General features: G+C 45.2%; 2 protein-coding genes and 1 long non-coding RNA gene across 14 annotated transcripts in view; 2 read left to right on the forward strand and 1 right to left on the reverse strand.

The window, feature by feature from the left end:
* The first annotated feature begins 368 nt into the window (after positions 1 to 368).
* Positions 369 to 3,859, forward strand: LOC106747435 (cytochrome b5-related protein-like). The gene is made up of 6 exons (XM_014624944.1): positions 369 to 812; positions 1,187 to 1,440; positions 1,548 to 1,815; positions 2,141 to 2,432; positions 2,772 to 2,987; positions 3,207 to 3,859. The coding sequence occupies exons 1-6, from the start codon at positions 782 to 784 to the stop codon at positions 3,481 to 3,483; spliced, it is 1,338 nt and encodes a 445-aa protein (XP_014480430.1). The 5' UTR covers positions 369 to 781; the 3' UTR covers positions 3,484 to 3,859.
* A 797-nt stretch (positions 3,860 to 4,656) lies between these two features.
* The window catches only part of LOC106747433 (myosin heavy chain, muscle), a 40,770-nt gene continuing 23,234 nt past the window's right edge, over positions 4,657 to 22,192 (reverse strand). For 7 of the 12 annotated variants that reach the window (XM_014624937.1, XM_014624935.1, XM_014624932.1 and 4 more), the window contains 13 exons: positions 21,711 to 21,828; positions 19,771 to 20,034; positions 17,164 to 17,373; positions 13,041 to 13,414; positions 12,672 to 12,900; positions 12,180 to 12,463; positions 11,353 to 11,431; positions 9,969 to 10,698; positions 9,480 to 9,841; positions 8,928 to 9,323; positions 8,430 to 8,774; positions 8,111 to 8,359; positions 4,657 to 4,829 (listed from right to left, as the gene is read on the reverse strand). In XM_014624937.1, coding sequence (XP_014480423.1) covers positions 4,746 to 4,829; positions 8,111 to 8,359; positions 8,430 to 8,774; positions 8,928 to 9,323; positions 9,480 to 9,841; positions 9,969 to 10,698; positions 11,353 to 11,431; positions 12,180 to 12,463; positions 12,672 to 12,900; positions 13,041 to 13,414; positions 17,164 to 17,373; positions 19,771 to 20,034; positions 21,711 to 21,828 — 3,724 coding nt within the window. In that variant the 3' untranslated portion in view covers positions 4,657 to 4,745. Of the gene's footprint in view, positions 4,830 to 7,709; positions 7,789 to 8,110; positions 8,360 to 8,429; positions 8,775 to 8,927; positions 9,324 to 9,479; positions 9,842 to 9,968; positions 10,699 to 11,352; positions 11,432 to 12,179; positions 12,464 to 12,671; positions 12,901 to 13,040; positions 13,415 to 17,163; positions 17,374 to 19,770; positions 20,035 to 20,844; positions 20,963 to 21,710; positions 21,829 to 22,192 lie in introns of all 12 variants that reach the window. The other 5 variants (XM_014624940.1, XM_014624941.1, XM_014624936.1 and 2 more) reach the window with 3 other exon arrangements.
* On the forward strand, positions 4,747 to 6,636 carry LOC106747436. The gene is made up of 2 exons (XR_001374654.1): positions 4,747 to 6,123; positions 6,481 to 6,636. It is a non-coding gene; the product is annotated as an uncharacterized LOC106747436 (long non-coding RNA).

A 22,192-nucleotide genomic window follows, 5' to 3' on the forward strand; every position in this document is an offset into this window, starting at 1 on the left:
TTTAAAAGTATTATCATTTAATATTATACTAATATATTTCATAATATGAAATAATATTTTCTACTTTTTACTTTTTTAATATTCATAGAATATCATTATAATATTAAGTAATAAAACTTTTAATATTCATATAATGTTACAATGATAATAAATAATATTATTTTTTTTAATATTCATATAATATTATCAAGGGTGACATATAACCATCCATTAAGGTTCTAGAAATATTTTTTAATATTAAGTAATATTACTAGAATATTACGTCTGATATTCTAAGAATATGCCCAGAATATTACTTATTAAATAATAATAATTATATCACAAGTGTTATTTATATCATTTTATTTGAAAGTATAACACAAAAATTTTTGGCTTGCGTTTTCTCGCTTCTGATGTCATCAGGAAAGAACAAATGCAACGAAGAAATTTTAAATATCGCGCATTTTTTTAAGTTACCTTTTTGCACGTATTATAAATCAATAAAGTATATCGTCGGCATTGTAAAAACATACATTGTAAATACATCGTTGCGTATATATATTAGCTATTCGTGACAAACAATGTTTTTATTGCGTTTGTAATTGGCATTTTTCTTCGTCGATTGCGTGTCATGCTTTTTAAATGAGCGCACATCGATAATACAGTTGTTGTTTTTGACCTATGAACCGTAGATAACTACAGGCGAATGTAATGAAAAAAATTACATCAACACATATCTTAATGGAACAAGTTTCTGACTTACACTTCAGTCTGCAACGTACATTCTTCACGAATAGAAGCTATGGCCTACAATGTCATCGGTTCAATATATCGTGAGTGTAAAGTGTAAAAAGCGATTAGAGAAAGCGCTTTCCTTTCCTATCATGTATAAAAAGCGATTAGCGCTTTCCTTTCCTATCATTTTAATTTAGTTTAAATTTCCACTAAAATGAAGTATATATAAAATAAAAAACCTTCAGCAACGGTTGCTCCATTATCCCCTATTCACGTATTAATGCAACATATTAGCGCGTTGCAGTAGAATTGTGAGACAAATAACACAATTGTGACGCGGTGCAGGAGACGAGTAAAGTCAGTGAACGAAGATAACAGTTTTTTTTTTTACATCGAGCGACGAATCGAGAGCAATTTTCTGACGTCCCTGGCAGACCAGGATTTTCCATAAAACGGAGATCTTTTCTTGCAGGCGATATTAAGAACACCTTCCTTATAATGGAAGATAGCACGGTGCCCGGTTTAGCTCATCTCGAGGGGGTGAGGGAAGACTATAAAAAAACACCAACAGGTTTTCTCGAGGCTAGGAGGAAAGTGGACGGTGCAGAAGGATTATGGAGAATCAGAAACAGTCTCTACGATCTGCAGACGTTCATGAAATTTCATCCCGGAGGTGCGGAATGGATTAATTTGACGAAAGGGACCGACGTCACCGAATTATTTGAAGTATTAAAGACAGAGTAGTCAAGCCAGACCTCAGCTGACTCGCTTCAACCTGATGATTCACTTTTCACGGTTTAACAAATACAAATTTATCCTTGTCAATCGCGTAGACACACCACATCACGGATAAGGCTGAGCGGCTGTTGCCGAAATTTTATGTGCGCGAGGCGACGACTACGCGATCGGTGCCTTTGACTTTTCACCCGGACGGATTCTATCGTACATTCAAGAGGCGTGCAACAGAGGCATTGAAGAACGTCGATTTCCACCGATCATCAACCATTTCGAATCTAATTACAGATACCTTGGCGGCCATAACTTTCGCACTGGCTTTGTCAGCCGCTTTTGTTAATTCTTACATTCTTATTCTTCTCGCCGGTGAGCATTATCGGAATCATGCAGATAATCGAGGCGCGATATTTGTCGATAAAGAATTATTATCTTGACGATAAGAACTATTAACTAATATTAGCGCGATATTTGTCGATAAAGAACTATTTTGAGAGCAGAAAAGATCTTGACTATCTCTATCTTGAGATTACGAAGATAACGATGATATAAATGCGATATAGTAATAATAATAGTAATAATAAGTAATAATAATATGTTATAGTAATAATAAGTAGTAATAATAAGTAATAATAATATGAAAAGCGTTAGAAAATGTTATAAAGTCCGTAATGTTGCAACGCGCAAATATTAGGTATTTTCCTGGCATGGACGGTGGCGGCGGCACATAATTTCTTTCACATGAGGGACAACTTCCGCATGTATTATTTCGACCTCTGCATGATGTCCTCGAAGGAATGGCGTATCACACACGTAATGAGTCACCATATGTACCCGAATACCTTATGGGACTTCGAAATGTACGTGGTCGTGCCGATACTGCATTGGTTCCCTCACGAAGATAAATCTTTCATTGTGGGAATCATAAGAACTATTATGTCTCCCATCGTCTGGATATTGTTGTTTCTCTCTCAAGCCATAAAGCGGTAATGCTTCATCCTGTGTGCGTTCTTTGAGATTGCGCATAATTATTGGGAATAAGTCTAAATGTCAGGTTCGATTTTTCAGCCAAACTTAACTCGATTGCATCATCTAAATGGTTATTCTCGTTCTTTTCATTAGCATTCCGACAATATTCGAATAAAGTGACGTTATGCAACGGTAGACTTTCTACTTTATCGTATCTCACTGTTTATCGCTACCTTAAAACGAACCGACTTTTTCGCTGATCTAATATATCTAATATACACGCATTGTATTTTATATATTTTCATCTAGAATTTCCTTAGATTCAATTTTAGTGTCAGCTGAATTTTAATTTCCAGATACTATTCGGTATTCCTGGAGTACGGAGTCTTCGAATTTCGTGATGTTATACCGTTCCTGCTACCCTTCACGTTGAGCCTGTTTGCACCTGATATTCTCGTCGCGTTGAAATTGTGGCTGACGATGATACTGACCAGCAGTTTTCTATTCGGCTTCGTCGGTTTAAACGCGGCTCACCATCATCCGGATATCTTCCATGATGGCGATATCTACAGGTGCGTCCGTCACGTATCGATTGCTTCTCATTCCTGCATACCTGAATTTTCGATCTTATAAGTTCGATTATAATTTTCGCCAATTCGAATAATAATTTTTTGCAAAACGCAAAGTATTTACGCTGTTTTCACTTTCGCGGACCGTCAGATTATTCCGGGCGACTCGTTCTTTCTCCATTGCGAAACTAATAATGACGATTTAACGATTCCCCAACGAAGGGATGACATGGACTGGGGCCTGCTTGAACTGGATGCCGTGCGCGGTCGCAAGGTGATCGACGACTCGACCTTCTTGGCGCTCACGAACTTCGGCTCTCATACGTTACACCATTTGCTGCCCACCGTAGACCACCACTACCTTTCACTGTGCATGCCCGCATTCGTGCAGACGTGCAAGGAATTCAAGCTGAGCGACGAAAGCCTCACGCAATGGGAGCTCATCAAAGGGCAATTTCAGCAGCTCAAGCGAGTCACGTCCAAGAAGAACTATAGATAACGTGTTACATCGAAGACGTCAATGGTTCGGTTAATAAATTTTAAGGGAAGTTCTTTCACAATAAAACTAACCGAGCGATATTCTATCTTTCACACGATGGGCGATGAATCCCACACCCCATTTTAAAGTCTTCGAATCGCGCGAATCATCATGCGACGAAGGATCGATTGGGCGGGGTGAGATTTAGTTCTTAATTTTATTTTATTGCTTATTTACTTTAATAAATACATACTTCGGCTCTCTTTATAAATTACAATTAAGTTTATAGGATAGGATATCATCTGGATGACACGTGTGTAATATGAGATACGACGCGCTAATTGCCTGAATATTCGTCGTCCTTGATTCGCTTCGTTCGCGTGATATTACGTTTTTCTTCTCGCGGATGTATTAGTGTTTCTTGCGTAACTCTTATTTTTTTTTATCTCTGTTCATTTATCGATTATTATGTTGCCACTGCGACTATTTGCAACTGTGTCGTAAACGTTCAATTATGTATGTATATATGTGTATATGTACGCATTTGTTTTTTCTAATCTTACTTTATCTTCTGCGTCGTTATCAAGTGTTGTGTAACATGTATGCGAATATTAAATATCTCTCGCTAGCTCTCGCCTTTTATCGTCCGTTCGTGTTTCCCTCTCGCTCGATCTCTCTTATACTTCTACTCTCACTCTCCCACTCTCTCTATCCCTCGACCGTCAGCTCGAGTGGTGAAGAAAAACCTCGCGAACCCTCGCGCACCCTTCAACTTCATCCCATCCTATTCCTTTATCATCTAATACGAGCGAATATTAAATTTTCTCTCTTTATATCTCTTCTCTACGAAGCTGCATATCGCGTCTCGCGAGGATTTTCCGATTGTTCCTGGCCGATTAAATATTGATAAGAAGCAAGAAAGAGAAAAACAAAAAATTATCATCGGCTCGCGTGTCGAACGTCAGTGCGTGATAACAAAATTTCGTGATCCGAGTGAGACGTTGTTGATCGGTCGGTCGGTCGATTGCGATCGAAATGACGTTGCCCGCTGAGAGCTCCGAGCGAGCGAGCCCTCGGGCTCGTTGCATAATTCGTGTCTTCGTTCGACGATGGACTCCCGAGAACGATGATCTTCTCCCTCCTCCGTTATCCTTCTTCTTATTCTCCGGATGTTAGAGTTTCGTTGTTAATATCTTCGTTTTCTTAATGTTTTTTTTTTTCGTTTTCTCTCCGTTCGGTTTATTTATTTAGTTATTTATACGCGAATCTCTCTGGAAGGGGCTTTACAGTTCACCATCGGGCTGCAGGTCAAAGCGTGGCGGGAATGCGGAACCATCTAACTGGGGTTTGAACGCAGGTCGGTGTGGCTGAAAAGAGATATAAACAGTGAATTCAGTTGAATCGCACGGAACGTGTTATCACGACGGAGTGATAACGAGGGGTCAACGGCAGAGTATCCGGAAGACGAGGTCGGAGCTCGGCTCTTGCGAAGTTGGAAGATCGGCGGTATTACGAAATTACTATAGCCAGCAATTGCGCATAAGACTGTATTCAGTTGATCGAGCAACTTATGCCGATGAATATAAGACACAATAATAAACAAGATGATAAATAGAAATATCACGTAAGTAATCAATCGAGCTCTTTCACTATCATCGTCTCCGGATTCCCGTCGCCGCGCCCGGTCGAGTCGTACGACGGGAACGTCGTATCATTTCCACGAAATTGGAGAACAGCGATACAGATTAGGTGGAGAAGGGGTGAAAGGGAAATGACACGCTCTGTGTGTCGTTCCTGCTTGTGATCAGACTGATACATTTAACTCCTGCACTAGATTACACGGCGGATAGGATCGACACGAGGGTCGTGAGACCTCTATGTCTGCATGATAGATACGCCGATGACGCGTGCATATGTTTTTCTTTTTTTTTCGAAAGATGCGGGGACTTACTTCGGATATGTAACACGTGACATTATTTACAACAATTGCCTCTCTGATCGGTAACCACAAGGTAGGTGGACCGAGTCTCTCGACCAAATTTAAGGGGGAAGTCTACTGTAAAATTTTCAAAAAATCAATTTTTTGTTTATTGGCTTAAAAAATACTTTGAACCCTCTAAAATAAGGTACATTAAGTGTTATAGCCGGCTAAATTTTTCTTCATTGAAATTTCGACTTCTTACCGAAGCGCTCCGAAACGCGTACCTGCGGCAAATTCCTATCTGTTCGGCGGGTACAGCGTAGTGACTTGCAATTCAATTTCTAACATTTTTAATACTCCAAGTCGATCAACAGATGTCACTAGGTATATTTTATAGTCAGTTAGAAGCGATTTCAACAGATGATCTGATCATTAGCTCCGAAACAAACATTCAGCGGTGCAAAAACCGTCGATATTGCGTCGTATTGTGCTGCGAGTATTTTCAATGAAGGCTACTCCAGTATCCTCAAAATGATGGACGTTGTGAACATCAAAATTGGACCAAACGCCTTCAATTTATGCAACACCGTGGACGAGCGCAGAATATCACGAGCAAACGAACGGTCGTTCGACGCTTCAAAAGAAGGGAGAATCGAAAGAAGAACGGCGCGATCGGCACTCGAAGAGGATTTCCTTGAAGAAGAAGGTGTACTATATGAAGCAGGAATGGGCGATTAATGGTAAGAAGCTTAAAAATGATCATTGAAAAAACTAATGCCGAAACTTTAAACGCGTTTTTCTCGAAACTAAGTTTTTCAATACGGTGTACACGATATCTCGAGTTTTAATGAATGAATCGACTTGAAATTTTAACCACATATTCTCTGGAATAGTGTCTCTCGTCTGGCGGAGCATTTTTTTGATATCGTTTTTTGTGTAATTGTTATAAACAATAATAACATCAAATTTGAGCAAAAAAATAGAAAAAAATTTCAAGAATTTTTTTTTCGGCGCCAAAATTTTTTATCGACAAAATCCTCCGTCAGACGAGAGTCAATACTATGTAGATGATAACCATATTTTGTTTTTTGTTTCAGATCACCCAGACGTGAGATTTCATGTACACCGTTTGGGCACCTAAAAAAAACGGACCTGCACTTGAAGGAGTGCCACGACGGCAATTTTGAATATTTCGACTTGAAAATTTTTTTACAAATACTTGAATATATAATAAAGATGACGGTTTAATTTAATTTAATGTACGAGTCATATTTTGTTAGAAAAAAAATTCGGAAAATCGGCCTGTTTTTTCCCTTGTCACAGTAGACTTCCCCCTTAATAACAGTTCTCGTTCGTGAGGAACCGTGCGGCTCACGTGTTGTTAAACACATAAATCGAGAACGAAAACACGCCGGCAGCTTCGCCAGGAAAACGACGAGGTATGGAGTATCTCTTCCGAATTAAAAGAAAATCAAATAAACGAAGACTCGAGCTACCGGTCGGGAATCTGCGACATCGTCTGGCGCGATAAAACGAGACGAAACGTGTTCTCTCGTGGTAAAAGCAAATTAAACACATCAGTGAAGGGACGCGGGGAAAGTGAAAGACGGAAAATCAACGGGCAATCGGCCGGTCCCCGGCCGATTAAAACGGGAAAGAAGTTTCTCGCGAACAATCCCGAGGAGAGCCGTCCGCGTGGGAAAGAAATTTCCCCGTGCTGGATATCTCTAATCCCTAGAGCAGTGTCTAATCGCAGTGTCTACGCTGAAGAAGGGATTCGCTAACAAATATTTGAGCACCAAATTCTAATTTGCCAAGCGAATATTTAATTACTGTAATCAAATAATTTAGTCCCGTATACTGTGTATACAGTACTGTAGTTCCATATATTATATATTTAGTGTGCGGAACTAAATTATTCGGCTGCGGTAACCAAATATTTGGTCGGCGAATATTCACGAAATTTTAATACTTATTAGGAAATTCTTTCTTCAGTGTACGAGTGACTGCGAAGAAAAGAGATAGAAAAACAAGGTAAAAGGTTCGTTACATAGAGTTAATTAGTGACGAAGAACAAGCTCGGGGCCCACCGAGTGAGAGGGTGTTATCGGACGCATTGGTTGGTCGATCGGCAAGCCGAGATGAGCGACGAACGCGAGAGGGTGGTCGCGACCGCGCGTTCCTCTCGTGTTTCGTGATACCTCCGGCCTGCGATCTCGCATCCCTCTCTCTCTCTCTCTCTCTCTCTATCTCTCTAGAACTATTTCTCTCGCTAGATATAACGTCACACACACCCCACGCGCTGACGACACGTGCACGGACTTACATGGACCAAGCGCGGTTGTGTGTGTGTGTGTGTGCGTCTACTCCATCACGGAAGGCGCGGCCTTGCGTTTCTGTTGCGGCTGCACAGGGACACACAGATATGTTGCTAATTAGACACCCTCTCCAACACCGATCGCCGACAATCCATTAATCCTGAACTCGCACACTTTCCTCCTGATTCTTTTCCCGATAATTCTAACACTACTGTGTTAATGCGCAAATGCTCGCAAATAATCGCTATAACAAGACTAGCGATAAAGAGAAAAAAAGAAACATCCGTGAGAAAGAAAATATATATAAGCTGTGTGTCGCGTCTCGACATCACGCACGAAGAGTCGAGCACACTCAAAGATGACGAAAACGAACGGAAAACTGATACGAGTTAATATGCATCGCTCTTACCGCTGGGCTGAGTCCACGCGCGGCACTTCCGCCGCGTCCTTTGGTGCGGAACTTGGTGATGGCCTGTTCGGCGAGGTCCGCCCTCTCCTCAGCCTCCTCGAGCTCCTGCTGCGCCTTGCGGAACTTGGCGAGATTCAACGCGGCGATCTCCTCCGCTTCCTCGATCTGCCTCTTGTACGTCTTGATCTTCTGCTGGAGCTTATCAACCAAGTCCTGCATGCGCTCGTGATTCTTACGGTCCTCGTCCGCCTGGAAGTAATCACGGATTAGATCAACTTTTCGAAAGTTGCCAACGGAAAAGTAGCGGGAGTGATTTCACCTGGAAGCTCAGCTCCTTGATACGGCGCTCGGACTTGCGGAGGTTCTTCTGGGCGTCGGCGTGTCTCCTTTGCTCGCCGTCGAGCTCGTTCTCCAGCTCGCGCACACGCTGCTCCAACTTCTGAATTGCTTTCTTGCCACCCTTGAGGGCGTTCGCTTCGGCCTCGTCGAGGCGCACCTGCAACTCCTTGATCTGGGTCTCCAAGGCCTTGCGGAGCTTCTCCTGGGTCTGGGCGTGGTCCTGCTCGGCACGCAGCTCGTCGGCCAATCTGGCGGCGTCCACCATCGCCTTCTTGGCCTTCTCCTCGGAGTTCTTCGCCTCGTTCAGCAGCTCGTCCAAGTCGGACTGATCGGATCAAACAACATCAGTTGTTAAAATATCCAGAAATAGGATTTTTCAACGTTAAGATACATTTTTCCAATTTAAAGTAACGCTCGAAGTTAGGTAAAATGTTCTCGTGTGTTCGCGACTATGACAGAAGAATCGATCGATACTCACATGGAGAGTCTGCAATTCGGCCTCAAGTTTCCTCTTGGCGCCGGAAATAGACGCGTTCTGAGCGCTCAATTCGTTGAGCTGCTCGTGGCAATCGGCAAGCTCCTGTTCCGCCTGGCGGCGACCGCGATCGGCCTGCTCCAGAAGAGTGCGACTCTCCTCGAGCTCGTTCTGCAGAGCGTTAGCGCGGCGCTCCGAGATACCGAGCAGCTCTCGGGCCTCGTCGCGCGCTCTCTGTTCCTCCTCGAGGGCAGTCTGCACGTCCTTCAGCTGTTGCTGGTATCGCTTGATATTCTTCTGGGCTTCAGCGTTCGCCTTATTGGCGTGATCCAACGCGATTTCCAGCTCATTGATATCGGCCTCCAACTTCTTCTTCATGCGCAGCGCTTCAGCTTTGCCCTGAAACATCCAGACCAGTCAAATGTTAATTAACGTTATCGATTAGAGGCTTGCGTGTTTGCAAGATACTTTAAAATCATTTTAAACAAATTAATTAAAAATACAAAAAAATTTCAAATTAAAGCTTAGCAATATACATATAATTTTACGACTTACCTTGGCTTCCGCTTCAAGGGAGGCTTGCATAGAGTCGAGGGCACGCTGGTGGTTCTTCCTGGTGTTCTCGAACTCTTCCTCCTTCTCTTGGATGCGACGATCGATCTCCTGTCGGACTTGGCTGAGTTCAAGCTGGCTGCGCAGCACCTTGTTCTCCTCCTGCTCGAGAGCGGCCTCGGCTTCCTCCAAAGCGGCTTGGAGTTCGTCCTTCTCAGCCTCCAGGCGCTTCCTGGCCTTCTCGATCTCGTGAATGTTGCGACCACCTTCGCCGATCTGGTCCAGGAGGTCCTTCACCTCGTCGGCGAGGTTCTTGTTCTCGCGACGCACAGCTTCCAGCTGTTCCTGGCCTTCTTCGTATGCTCCTGATTCACAAAGTATGAATTAACAATACAAAGCAAACCAATTGAGTAATGTATCTCCTTGAAACCTTATCATCGTACGACCGGATTTCTATTAGCTCGCGAAGCGGGACGGTTAATGCTCTCTCACCTCTGAGCCTGAAGAGCTCGGTGCTGTAGTTGCGGCACTCCTTCTGACTGGCGTCGAGCTCGGCAGCGAGATCGTCCACCTTGAGCTTCCATTCGCTGATGATCTTGTCGAAGGCCTTCTGCTTCTTCTCGGCGGCGTTGGCGATCGCGGTAGCGCGGTCGACTTCGATCTGGAGATCCTCCACCTCGGTGGACAGCCTCTGCTTGGTCTTCTCCAAGGCGATAACCTTCTGGTTGAGGGACTCGATCGTTTCCTCAGCCTCGGCAAGCCTAGCCTGCAGCTTCCTCTTGGCTTCCTCGAGCTCCTCAGCCCGGGCGACGCCCTCGGATTCGTACTTGGTGCGCCACAGCTGCGCCTCGGCGTTCGCTTTGCTGAGCTGTCGCTGAAGATCGGCCTTGCCCTCGGCCTCCTCTTCCACCTGCTCGCGGATGTTGTCCAGGTCGTGCTCCAAATTGCGGAACTTGCCGAGCAAGGTGGCGCGCTCGCGCGACTCCTCGTCCGCCAGCCTCTTCGTGTCCTCGAGCTGCGTGGTCAGCGAGATCTTGATCTTGGACAGTTGGCTCACTTGCGACTCGGCCTCTTCCAGCTGGCGCAACAGGTCGCTGTTTTCAATCGACAGCTTCTTCTTCGCAGCGTCGAAGTCGTTGAGGGTGCGGTTCACCTCCTCGAGTTTGCCCTGAGTCTCGTTCAGCTGGTGCTGCAGCTGCTTCACGATCTTCTCCTGGGCGGCCTGGGGTTCGCGGGACAGAAGGAATACACTTTAGCATGCAATCATTCTCTCCGGGAGTTCTCAATCGATCGAGCTCGCTTTTGGATAATTCGGTCACTTTAAAAGCTCGGAAAATAACCGGAAGTTTTTCACATTTTTCGCGTTTTTTTTCAACTTCTTTCCGTGGATAAATGAAAACAAAATTGGAAAAACCCGGATTTTTCCATTTTTCTACAAATTTTTTCTGTTTCTTTCCGAGGAAAATTTGAAAGGGCGGTTTTTCAAGCTATAGATAATTCCTCGATGACAATTAGGAACCAAAAGAGTTCCGCGGAAACTTTTTTTCTTCGTCTCTTCATAATCAAATATCACTTTGCTTCTGGAAAACTTTTCGTGCTAACTTTGCGATATCGATAAGAGAACTGCCCCCCCAGATGACGATCGTCAAAAAGCGAGCTCGAGTCGTTCACGCACACACAAGACGAAAGCAACGCTGAGCAAGCAAGGGGGGGGGGGGGCGACTCACTCGAATGATCATGGGGGATGGGGAAGGGGGGNGATGGGGAAGGGGGGATCCGTTTCGGACTGTTGCGACTGCGGCGATGCTGCACCTAGCGAAAGCTGTTAATTGCGTTAGTCGGAGTATCGTTATACGCGGAGGCCCGGGGCCTTTACCTTCTCGTTGCTCAAATGGTCGCAGGACGTGCGCAGGTCGTTCAACTCGCTGTAGTACTGAACCTTCTCCTTCTCGACCCTGATCGGTACAGGAAAAACAGTCGACGGGGTGAGTTCGCGAATGACGGGATCGTTTGATTCGCGTCCCGGGAAGCCGGATTAAATCGTCTCATTGCGGACGACTTTGCTCAACTTAACTATCATCAGTTGTTTAATTTAACTGCTCAACTTAATCATCATTTTTTCGAATATGTTTACTCAATTAAAAATAGAAGAAACCGAGATAAATTTGTTCGTCGTTGAATGAACAACAATGGACGCTTAATTCAGTGTGCGTGACGCAAGAAAAATGTCGGGGTAACAGAAAGTATATTTTCAAAATATCATTTCTCTCTTCGAGATGCATTCTGGTAGTCACATATTTTCTATAGAGATCAGGGAAGAGGGAGGATCTATCGAAAAACGTTAAGACGGCGCACATGGGGTCCGGTACTACATCTGAAAACTCAGGATGCACGAGAAGAACTCTCGTCATGCCTCCGTCAAGTACCTTCTCGCGGGAAACCTGATCCGTAAGAGCGCGGTTATTGTTCAGCTCGGCGTGGATGTCGTGTCGGCCCTTTTCGGCCCTATTGCAAATATCACCGTTACATTTCGCTGCCATTCGTCGTAAAATGTGAGGTTTAAGTTCACGATTGCGCCATCGATCGATTTTACACCCTTCAACCGCTTTCCCTCTAACTTCTACTTGTCGGTTTTATATTAAAAATACATTTGCCAAATTCAAGCTGTTCCCTTCACCGAGAAGAAGAAAAAGATCAACTCACCTAGCCTTGAGCTTGTTGAGGGTGTCGATCTGCTCGCCCATCTCGGCGACAGCGTCGTTGTGCTTCTTGCGCAAACTGGCCAACGAGGACTCATGCTGGATGTTAGCCTCCTCGAGATCCCTGCGGAGCTTGCTGAGCTCAGCCTCGCGCTTCTTGTTCAGCTCGATCTGAGCAGAGGTGGCACCACCAGCCTCCTCCAAGCGTTCGCCCAGTTCCTCGAGTTCGCGGGCAAGGTCGCTACGCTGCTTTTCGGCCTTGGCGCGACCACCGCGTTCCGCTTCGATCTGGAGGAGAGAGAGAGAGAGAGGATAAAACAAGAAGTTATGCAATTATTTTTCGAAATTGTTTTCAAATCAGTAAACTCAAAGAGTTGGTGAATAGAAAGAATTCAACTCTTATATTCGAATCCTACGATCAATTTCGTGAATCATTAATCGTTTGATTCTTTCTTGCGATTTGACTTTACCGTGTAAAATGTTTCAAAACACAAACCTCTTCTTCGAGTTCCTCGATGCGGGCTTGCAGTTCCTTAATCTGCTTCTGCAGTTTGCCGACCAGAGACTGCTCGTCCTCGAGCTTGGCAGTCAAAGACGAGAGCTCCTTGTCCTTGCGCTGGATGGTCTGTTCGAGTTCCTTCTTGTTCCTCTCGAGATCAGCAACGGCCTCCTGCGTGAGCTTCAAGTCACCCTCGACCTTCCTCTTCGCCTTCTCTACGTCGGCACTGTGGAACAAATATCGCATTTCACGTAAGCGACTTCTCGTTGTCGTTATAATGTTTCACCGGGAAAAGTGATTTAGAATCAAACATGACGCGAGTACAGAGATAATTGTTCGATTATCGGACATGTCGGGCTCGCTTACCGTGATTTCTTCTCACGTTCGAGGGAGTCCTCGAGTTCGTCGAGGGTCTGTTCGAGTTTCAACTTCACTTTGTTGAGGTGATTGACTTTGTCCTCGGCAGCCTGGAGCTCCTCGGCGGTCTTCTGGTTCACCTCGCCCTGGTTCTTCTTCTCCTTATTTAGCTTGTTGATGAGCTCGTCCTGATGGGCGATCTCGTCGTTCAGATTCCTGATCTGGTGGTCCTTCGTGGCCTTGTCCTGCTCGGACTTCTGGAGATTCAGCTCGAGATCTTCTATGTCTTTCTTCAGTCCGGAGACCTCTTGCTCGAGTTTCTTCTTGTTTTGGAAGAGGTTGTTCCTCGCGTCCTCCTCTTCCTTGAACCTGTCGCTGAGGTCCTGTGACGCGACAAAGAGCGAGGAACATCTGAATAAATATCGATGTAGTTCTCAAGTATGATAAACCGCACGAATTATTGTCGCTAATTATTGTATAAATGTGATTTAAAAATTTTAACGTTGTTATTAAATCAGCTCTCTCTTTTGTATCATTCACTAACATTCCATTATTGTTCCTTTTTATTTACATTTGCATATCATCATCGCGTGGATTTTTCTTTAATATTCTATAATATTCTATAATATATAATATTCTGTAATATTCTACTTCACGTTAATTTGTTTTAAAATTATTAACGCATCTTTCATTACCTAATAATCCATCCTTTTTCAAATATTACTATCGCATTCCTTCCTCTTTCGTTGTACAAACGACACGTTCTCAAAATACGACTCCCGTATCGTTTCAACTTTTTTCAAGATGACATAACTTCGAATATCTTGTTTATCCAAGAGGTATTTAAGTCGATGACAGGTTTACGTGCGTGATTTACTTTGCTGGAGTATCCTGACGTGCGCCAAGTTCCTCGCGAACGTTGAGTCTTACTCACTCTCACACTCTCTCTCTCTCTCTCTTCGCAAGCTTTCGCGATTAATTGGCACGTGCAATTACGAGCCGGCCCACCAGGCGCCTAATATTAGTTGTTGCGGGGGCAAAGAATATTGGCACGAAGTTTCGCAGGTGCGACGCGATCAATCTGCTCGATCGTCTGCTTATCTCTTCATCGCGCATTCCGGCAGATCCAGAGACCCGGGGTCTATATTTGTCGAAGGGAAAACTCGGAGGCTCCCGGCGAGTTCTTTTCGCGTGAGCACTTGGACATTCGTATGAAGAATCTACCGAGCGGATACTAGCGGACTTCACTGGAAGTAGCGGGAGAGAACCGACGTGCCGAAGAACGTAACCATCGCCTTCTCATTCTTTCCGTGTCCATCTGGAGCGACGGGGTGAAGTACGCCGGGATCATTGGGCGACCAGGTGGGCGACGCGTGGACGCGGTGGCGGAAAAATTGGTAGACGGCGCTAGAGACGTGATCTTCATCATCGCGCGATGATGAAGAGGCCGCAAGCCGAAGGAGATACGGCTGCATGACTATGACGCACGCGCGCACGGTAACGGCGTATAAATACACGCTACACCTGTTACCTCCTTCGTTTTCTCTCGCCTCCTCCAGAAGCACGAGCTTAAAAGCCGCCGTTGCCACCGCCGCAGCCGCCCACTTTTAATAACCTGGAATCTGGGATCTGCTAAATTTGCTGCCGCGTACCCTCTCCCGTTCCTGCCGACGCCGCCTTCCACTCTTCCTCCTTCTCCTCTTCTTCTTCTTCATCTTCTTCTTGTTCTTCTTCCTTCTTCCTGTACCGCCTCGCCGTAAATGGTGGCGTTTACAACGCGCCCCTTCCGATCACCGTCAATCGAGAATCTCAACGTCGGGTTGCGCGATGAACTCGATGTTTGCGATCTTTTAACAGGCGCTCCACGTTCTCGGGATATTAAACCTCGCGAGACAAAGGAAGCGTTTTCGATAGTTCCATTCAAAGGCGAGCTTGCGACGTCGCGCGATCCGGTGTCTCGGTTGTCTCGGTGTCGTGTTTCGGTAAAATCGCAGATAAATTGGGCGAAAATAGAAGTTATAATCGGATGAGTAAAATAATTAAATGAAAATTGCGAAGTGGCACACAAATGTTGAGGGACGAACGCGAAGTGAAGTAAGTAGAGCCCGAAAATAAACGATTAAATTGCTCGTCGGAGAAGCATGAGAGTGTTGACGCGTTACGAGGTGATGACGGGCGTCGGAGGGCGCCGTGACGACAGCCGATGGCGAGCCGCTGGTCTAAGTGGGTGTTTAAAAGCCGTAGTCAAAAATAGTCGGCCCGTGGAATCTCCTCGGAACTGGAGAGGAGGAGAGAAAGAAAGAGTGAGTAAAAGAGAGAGAGAGAGAGAGAGAGAGAGAGTCAGCCGAATGCTGGAATTCTAGTCGCGATCACGACTCGTCTATTTTTCGCGAGGACGCCTGTTGAAAAGTTATGACCATTATGCTCCACTCTGCTCCAGTGTTTCTTGCGCTTCGCGCATGGAACCGGATAAAAATATCGGGTCTCGTGTTTCGCGACGCCGACGCCGACGTCGCCCAGAATGTCGGCGAATTTTTTCGACCAATCCTTCATGACTTTTTCGCACAAAGAGCCTTTAAAAATATTCTCCGTTGGGACACGCGTCGTAAATCGCAGGCCCGTCGTTCCTTGTGAATCACGTCGCCCTCGGAGAGACTTCCTCGATGTAGCGAGGCTGTTCTTGAAATCGCCGAGAGTACGATGAGAGACGACCGGAACGAACGCGGCGGGAGTTTTCGGAATGTCCGTGGGTGATGTTCAATCTCGAAGGATCACGCAAACATATAGAATCGCATAACGTGCGCGCACACGGGTGCACTGACGTAATTTTAGCCGCGAAACGACCGAATAAGCGACCGAGTGTGTGAGCAACGCGGATGATTCGCGCTCGTGAAGAAAAATAGCGCGTCTGACTAATTCCGCGCCTCCGCTACTTTGTCGCGCTCGCGTTTACGAAACCGTCGCGGCATCATCGTCGCCGTGGTGCACGCGCCGCGTAATTCGAGAACTGATTTACGGCCGATTTAAATCACGAAAACGTCTGGAGTCGCCTCCCTCCGACGATTAATGGCAGCTCGATTTAAACCGCGCTCCGGTTTTGCCCGAAAGATACTCACTCGCTCGATCGTTCCGCGGAAAAATCAAGGAAAATCCATAAGCGTCTCGCGTTTGGTTTAATAACTTCTTACGATTTAAATTCACGCTAAAAACGGGAACGACAAAAGTCCGATTTTAATCCGAAAATTCGTCCTTTGGATTTGCACCGTAATTATGATTAAATTCGCTTTACGCCAAAGATTTAAATTTTATATAATGAACACTCGATTCAATCATATTGTAATCTGCCATTATCGTTTTTCATAGAATACTTTCTTATATTAGCGTACATTACTTACATATTTTTGTGAATTATTGTGATTTTTGGCCTACCGTAATTGTCCTTATTTACGTAATTATCCTCTACTTTTCTACGAACTGACAAAGTTAGTCATTTAAATAACTGATTTACGGACGTTTTATCGAGGGCAAATTATAATTTCTGTTCTCTCCCTGCGATGCTAATTATGTAGCCTCTCACCCCTCGACATTGATTCACTCATAGCTTGCGCCACTGTGCTAATTACGCCGCTAATTATATTACTTTCTGCCCTTCGGAGTTGACTGACTCATAGTTTGCGTCACTCGCAGTAATCACTTGAATATGATTTTATAGCGCAATATCTACATTGTCTCTGCTACTAGCAGCGAGCGATTTTCGCGATTGAATCGCGTATATAATAATCTCACGTTTCTCCCAGATCCATGCAGGAAAAGAATAGAATTGCTATAATTCTCCTTTTAACAGCGTATTAATATTTTTTAAAAATAATATTTTTTTAAAATATACGTTATAAGCTCACGTTAATAAATTATTATAAAATGAATTTTTTAATTTTTCTTTTTTTTTAAATATATTATGTATTAATTTGCACTAAAAGGGATTTCTTTTGTTAACAATGAAACAGAATGAAAATGAAATAGAATTGGTGATAATCGAAAGCGTTAATCAATATTTACTCTTATTATTCTTATTAATTATTCTTATTACTCCTACTACTCTTATTAAAAAGACAACGAGCCAAGGCTCTTTTACCTGGAGTTGTGACTCGAGGTCGGCCTTCTGCGCGGCCAATTTGAGGGACTTCTCCTGGAAATCGGAGAGCGAACCCTTCTCACCCTCCAGTTGGCGCATCAGGTTGTTCTTCTCGGTGAGGAGCTTGGAATTCATGTCCTCCAGTTCCTTGCGCATCTTCTCCTCCTTCTCGAAGGCCTCCTGCGCTTTTCTGGCTTTCTCTTCCAACGCCTGCAACGGCATTTCACCTTCGAGCTTGCCGCCGTTCACCAACGGGCTCGGGTTCTCGATCAGCACCGTATCGCCCATCGTACAATTATACTACCCGAAGAGCCCCAAAACACACGCGAACGCACTACCGTCCTCGAAGAGAGTATGAATCTTCAAAGGATCGTTCCGATTCGCTTTTTATTCGTACTTTCTGCAAAAGGGAACAGGAGATCGTCGCCAAGGATCCTCCAGAAAGAGGATCGATCGATCGATCGAACGAACGAACGAACGAACGACCGAGGAGCCTCGCGGTGAAGAGATTCGATCGATCTCGCTCGAAGACGAAGAAATACAGCGGACGAGACTCGACGGGGCGAGTCTCTCTTGCGTCTCGAGCTGTCGATTGAATTTGAGCACCGACGTGTGCTCGTGTGTATATGCGAATGTGTGCAAGTGATGCACGTGTGGGCGAGGCTACCCTATCTTTGTTCGTCGTAATCGCGGGTTTCGAAAGGGTCGGCGCGAGGTCGCGAGTCCAACTGGTCCCGGCTCGCGGCGTAGCCTAACTTTTCTACCCGCCGTGTCCCTCTTCGCACCGTTTCCGGCAGCCAGTAAGGAGCTGCAATCCTGATCGTAGGCGTCCCCACTCCAGCCGATACCTTCGTCGTATGTAAAAATATTTATAACCGATCCGCTACACATCCAGAGGAGGGCTGGCCGAGATGTGGGTGGGGGTGAATATGTTCGAAGAGGGGCCGGCCGGACGGAATTAGACACGATCCGGAAGGGCCGTTCTCCAGCAGCCGACCCCTTTTTGGCTCCAGAAGGTGCAAAGTGGATAAGTGGATTGCCGAGAGATCGCTCGCCAGGCGATGTCGCCATTGGAAAGATCATCGAGCAGAGACGCAGTTTCGTTGCAATATGCTACGTTGGTCAATGAAACTGCGCATCTCCGATGAAGCTAAAGAAATGACAGAATGACAAAATTCCAGAAGTAAAGCAAGTTCGAATTCTTCAATAAGTATCAGCACCTGTTGACGATGTATGTGTATTAGAGATTAAAAGTCCTAGAGAGAATTTTGAAGAAGGCAAGTTGGAAGATAGCAATTTGGAAAATACGGCCAGTGTCGTCTGGGAATGTCTGCCGAAAAATGAATAATGATGAATAATCCCACCGGGAGAGAAGCGTGGTCTATTATAAGAAGTCTCTGGTAACATGATCGAACGTTGATTCACCGTTCAGCCTTTATTATGCTTCTAATTCGGGATGCGGGTATCAGTGAACTGGACGAGAAAACGTACACGGATTCCCCCATTTCTCGTTAATTCGGGATTATAGAGCCGAAAATATAAGCGATTCGACAGCGGAGGGGGATAAGAGGTGAACGAAATTAGAAGCCCCGATGTTCCAAAAAGGTCGACCAAGATTTTTTTCAAGATCGCCCGAGGTCGAAAGCCGAGGGGAAACTTCCACACCGATTTCGTTCGGTAAAATGTAAGAATAGACGAGAAAATTTGCGTTAAGATCAATTCGCGTATTCTTCAAAGAACATTTCCCTTTCTTCTTTTCGGAAAGAGGGAATGTCTTCGAAGAAGTAGTCAAATCGCCAAGGGCAGTTGCGAAATAAACAAAAAAAAAAGAGAAAGAGAGAAACGAAACTTCAAATAAATATTGCAAAATCCAGATTCACATAAAAGTATTACGAGAGCGCGAAAGAAGCGTGTTGAAAAAGCTCGATTCCAAGGAAACTCGCAAGCTGGCCGAATATGCTCGAGAGCGAGCCGTGAAAACGAGAAGACCGGCGGCGGATAAATAAACGCGCACGTCTGGAAGCTGGAGCCGTCACGGTCCAGCAAGAGAAGAAACAAATTCCATGGCGAATCCGCGTGGTTAAGCACGAAGCCTCGTAAATCAGCGCCAAGTCGAAGCTTTATTTTGCCAAACTCGCGGCGTCGTTTTGAGCTTTCCGTTTTCGCGGAACGAATGTTTCGTTCTTGCAACACGCGAAGTTGAATATCGCTTCGAGAGGGATAGTGCATGTTAACAATCACAATCCGTCAATCCGTCAGAAATGTAACAAAACGAAAATAATATTTCCGTTCCGAACAATCGAGCTGCAAGGTGCTGATCGAGTACCTCACATGTCCCTCATATTATCTCCAAGCTAGACTACAGAAGAATAAAATCTGCTGGCAATGCACTCGACAAGTATATTTCTCAAATGCATCGCCACGATCGATTAATATCTAGCAAAAATCGTTTTCTTATTCATTCTATTTTAGATATCCGCGTCGATTTTGTAGAATAAATAATGTAACTAAAGTGCAATTTTTTTCATCACAAATAAAAATAAAGATATAATTATAGAAATATTAATGAATTCATAGAGTAAAACGAGATCTCAGAGAGACACTTACGGCGATCTCGTCCTCGATGCGAGTGACGTTGAGTAGAGGCTTGATCTTCTGCCACAGTTTCCACCACGGCCAGGTGCGGAGTTGGAGGTATTTCCTCAAGTTCCTCTGGACGACCACAAGAGCCAAGCGTTGTTCTTGGAGTTTCTTGTAATCCTTACGGGACAAGTAACCTCTGATATAGGCCTGCATCCAAGACACGATCTTGCTGAGACGCTCATCGCGGAGCTCCTCCATCTGACCCAGAACTCCGGCACGGAAGAATACCTATTTTTTTCCAAGAGCGGAGAGCAAGCGGAACATTAAGAGGACCGTTCACCGTGACATTTTGTTAAAAATGTATCTCGTTTATCGACCGGTACGAACAATTAATCAATAATCCAAAAAGAGCAAGAGAAAAGCAGCTACACTATTTGTATTGACGCAGATAATCCTGCACGCATAACGTAATATACGCACAGATAACCATAAGGAAGGAAATTTTTTTTCCATTTGATTCGCGTCGTCACCGGTGAATAATCGCGAATACATCGGTTACTTTCCACAAAAACTGGCCTTCCATGCCGTTTTTAGCTTTCGGAAAGTGGATCGTTATTCGATAAGAGTTAGACAGAGATTGCCTCACGCTTCTCGACACACATTACACCACGTTGAAGGTACACTTGGCAAGGGTATCCTTTGTTAGCGCGATCGCTGGTGTTAATTTGCCGAGAAAAGGCGCGAACGAGGCTGGAAGAACGGTTAATAGCCGAAGCCGGTGTGCTGTTAAATTGACACTCTTCGACGGCGTTTAATGGCCAACGTCCAACAGATATAAATACACAGCAAGAACGGATTTTCTCATGTCGGTAGAATACTTTCTTACATTTTCCCAATACTGTTCCCCGACGTTGGCAAGTAAACGTCGACAACGTGACCGAACGACGCAAAAGTTCGAGGGACGACTGCGGGAAGATGCGCGAACGTCTTCGTGAACGTCCTCACGACTTCCTCACGAAGTCCTCGCGACGTTTGGTCGTCTCGGGGAATAAATGAGTGTTTTGCGCCGTGACACTGCACGACGTGGACCACAGGTACCTTGGTGTGACCCATGCGATACTGATCACTCTCCAGATTGATCGCTTCCAGGATGATCTTGGTGGCTTTTTGTGGCTCACAAGGCTCTTGGACAGCATGGGCGCACAGAATTTTGTATCTGCATTTGGGCCGCGTCGATATTTTCGTGCGGTATCGTGTATGTGGTATTGGTATTTGGACGGTGTTGTGTGGGTGTTCAAAACAGACAAAAAAATCACCACACTAGGTTAGAGGCTTACTAATTAACACGGTTCTCGTTGCTGTAGAATCGAGAATGCTTGCTCTGAGGGCACGAGTGAGGGGCCACGAATATGATATCCTACGAGGATATTTGAATTAGGGAGATCCTCTCAGTCCTGTTGATCTCGTACGATCGTTTGAAGCGCGAGTATCTTGTGAAGAGACTCGTTTCGTTGCGAAATCAATTTGAAGGATCCAGTTGAAACATGGGAGACAAATACGATAAAAAAATGATTACGTAATTATCTGCTATGGATATCAATCACGCGACTCGTCATTGATCCTCCCAATATACTCGCGCTTCTAGATCTATTTTGTGTCTATCACCCAGTCGCTAGGGGCATTGATGTGTCAGGGGTTAAGAACATCATCGACGATGATAGCTTATTTACAATTATAACGATACGACGATGCTCGTACACGATCGAGGCTGTGTCGGTAGAGAAGGATTCGGCCGTTTTGCTTGATCTCCTTGCGGAAATCAAATCTAAAATGCAGCGAATCGACAACAGTACACAGTATCGGTCATGGCCTATCGTCATCGATCGTTGAAGCCACGTTCGTTTAGCAGATCGGCGAAAAATCAGCTCGGGACGGACATCGCGAACATGTCGGGGGAAACGTGCCTTGGTGTGTCCAAGACGGTACATATCGGCTTCAAGACCGGAGGCATCCAGGATAGCCGCGGCTGCGTCCTTGGGCTCCTTCGATTTGTCGACCGCCGCGGGCGCCAGGATCTTGTACCTACAGGGTATCGGGGCAACACGGGACAAACGGGTGCGAACTAATTAATACAGGGGATTTATACAAGAGCAACCCCACGAGAGGGTTCGAAGGGAATCTCTGTTGACTCCCCGGATCTAAGCTCCTCTTCGTCGTCTCGATCGGCTCGTTCCTTATCGCTAAATCACGGTCTCAAATCGAGGGGAGAAGGGTGCATGAGGGTCATTCTCCGCTACTCTAATCGCGTACCAAACGCACGGGGTCGGTTTTCTACTTTGAATTCTCTGATTCAATTTTCCTCGGGAGCGGGTGAAACTGAACGATCAATCGAGTGGTATTCTGACACGGTCAACACGGTTAACGTCGCATTCGGTAAGGGGGGGGG

Source organism: Dinoponera quadriceps, unplaced genomic scaffold (genome assembly GCF_001313825.1).
Source record: "Dinoponera quadriceps isolate SergipeBrazil2010 unplaced genomic scaffold, ASM131382v1 scaffold1750, whole genome shotgun sequence".
Classification (NCBI taxonomy): Eukaryota; Metazoa; Arthropoda; class Insecta; order Hymenoptera; family Formicidae; genus Dinoponera; species Dinoponera quadriceps.

What these genes read in the sequence shown, in the direction of transcription:
- LOC106747435 (XM_014624944.1), top strand. Translation starts at nt 782, where the DNA reads ATGGCCTACAATGTCATCGGTTCAATATATC. An exon ending in TGTCATCGGTTCAATATATC is followed by an intron (nt 813 to 1,186) that starts GTGAGTGTAAAG and finishes CTTTTCTTGCAG; the next exon opens with GCGATATTAAGAACACCTTC. An exon ending in CTCTCTCAAGCCATAAAGCG is followed by an intron (nt 2,433 to 2,771) that starts GTAATGCTTCAT and finishes TTTAATTTCCAG; the next exon opens with ATACTATTCGGTATTCCTGG.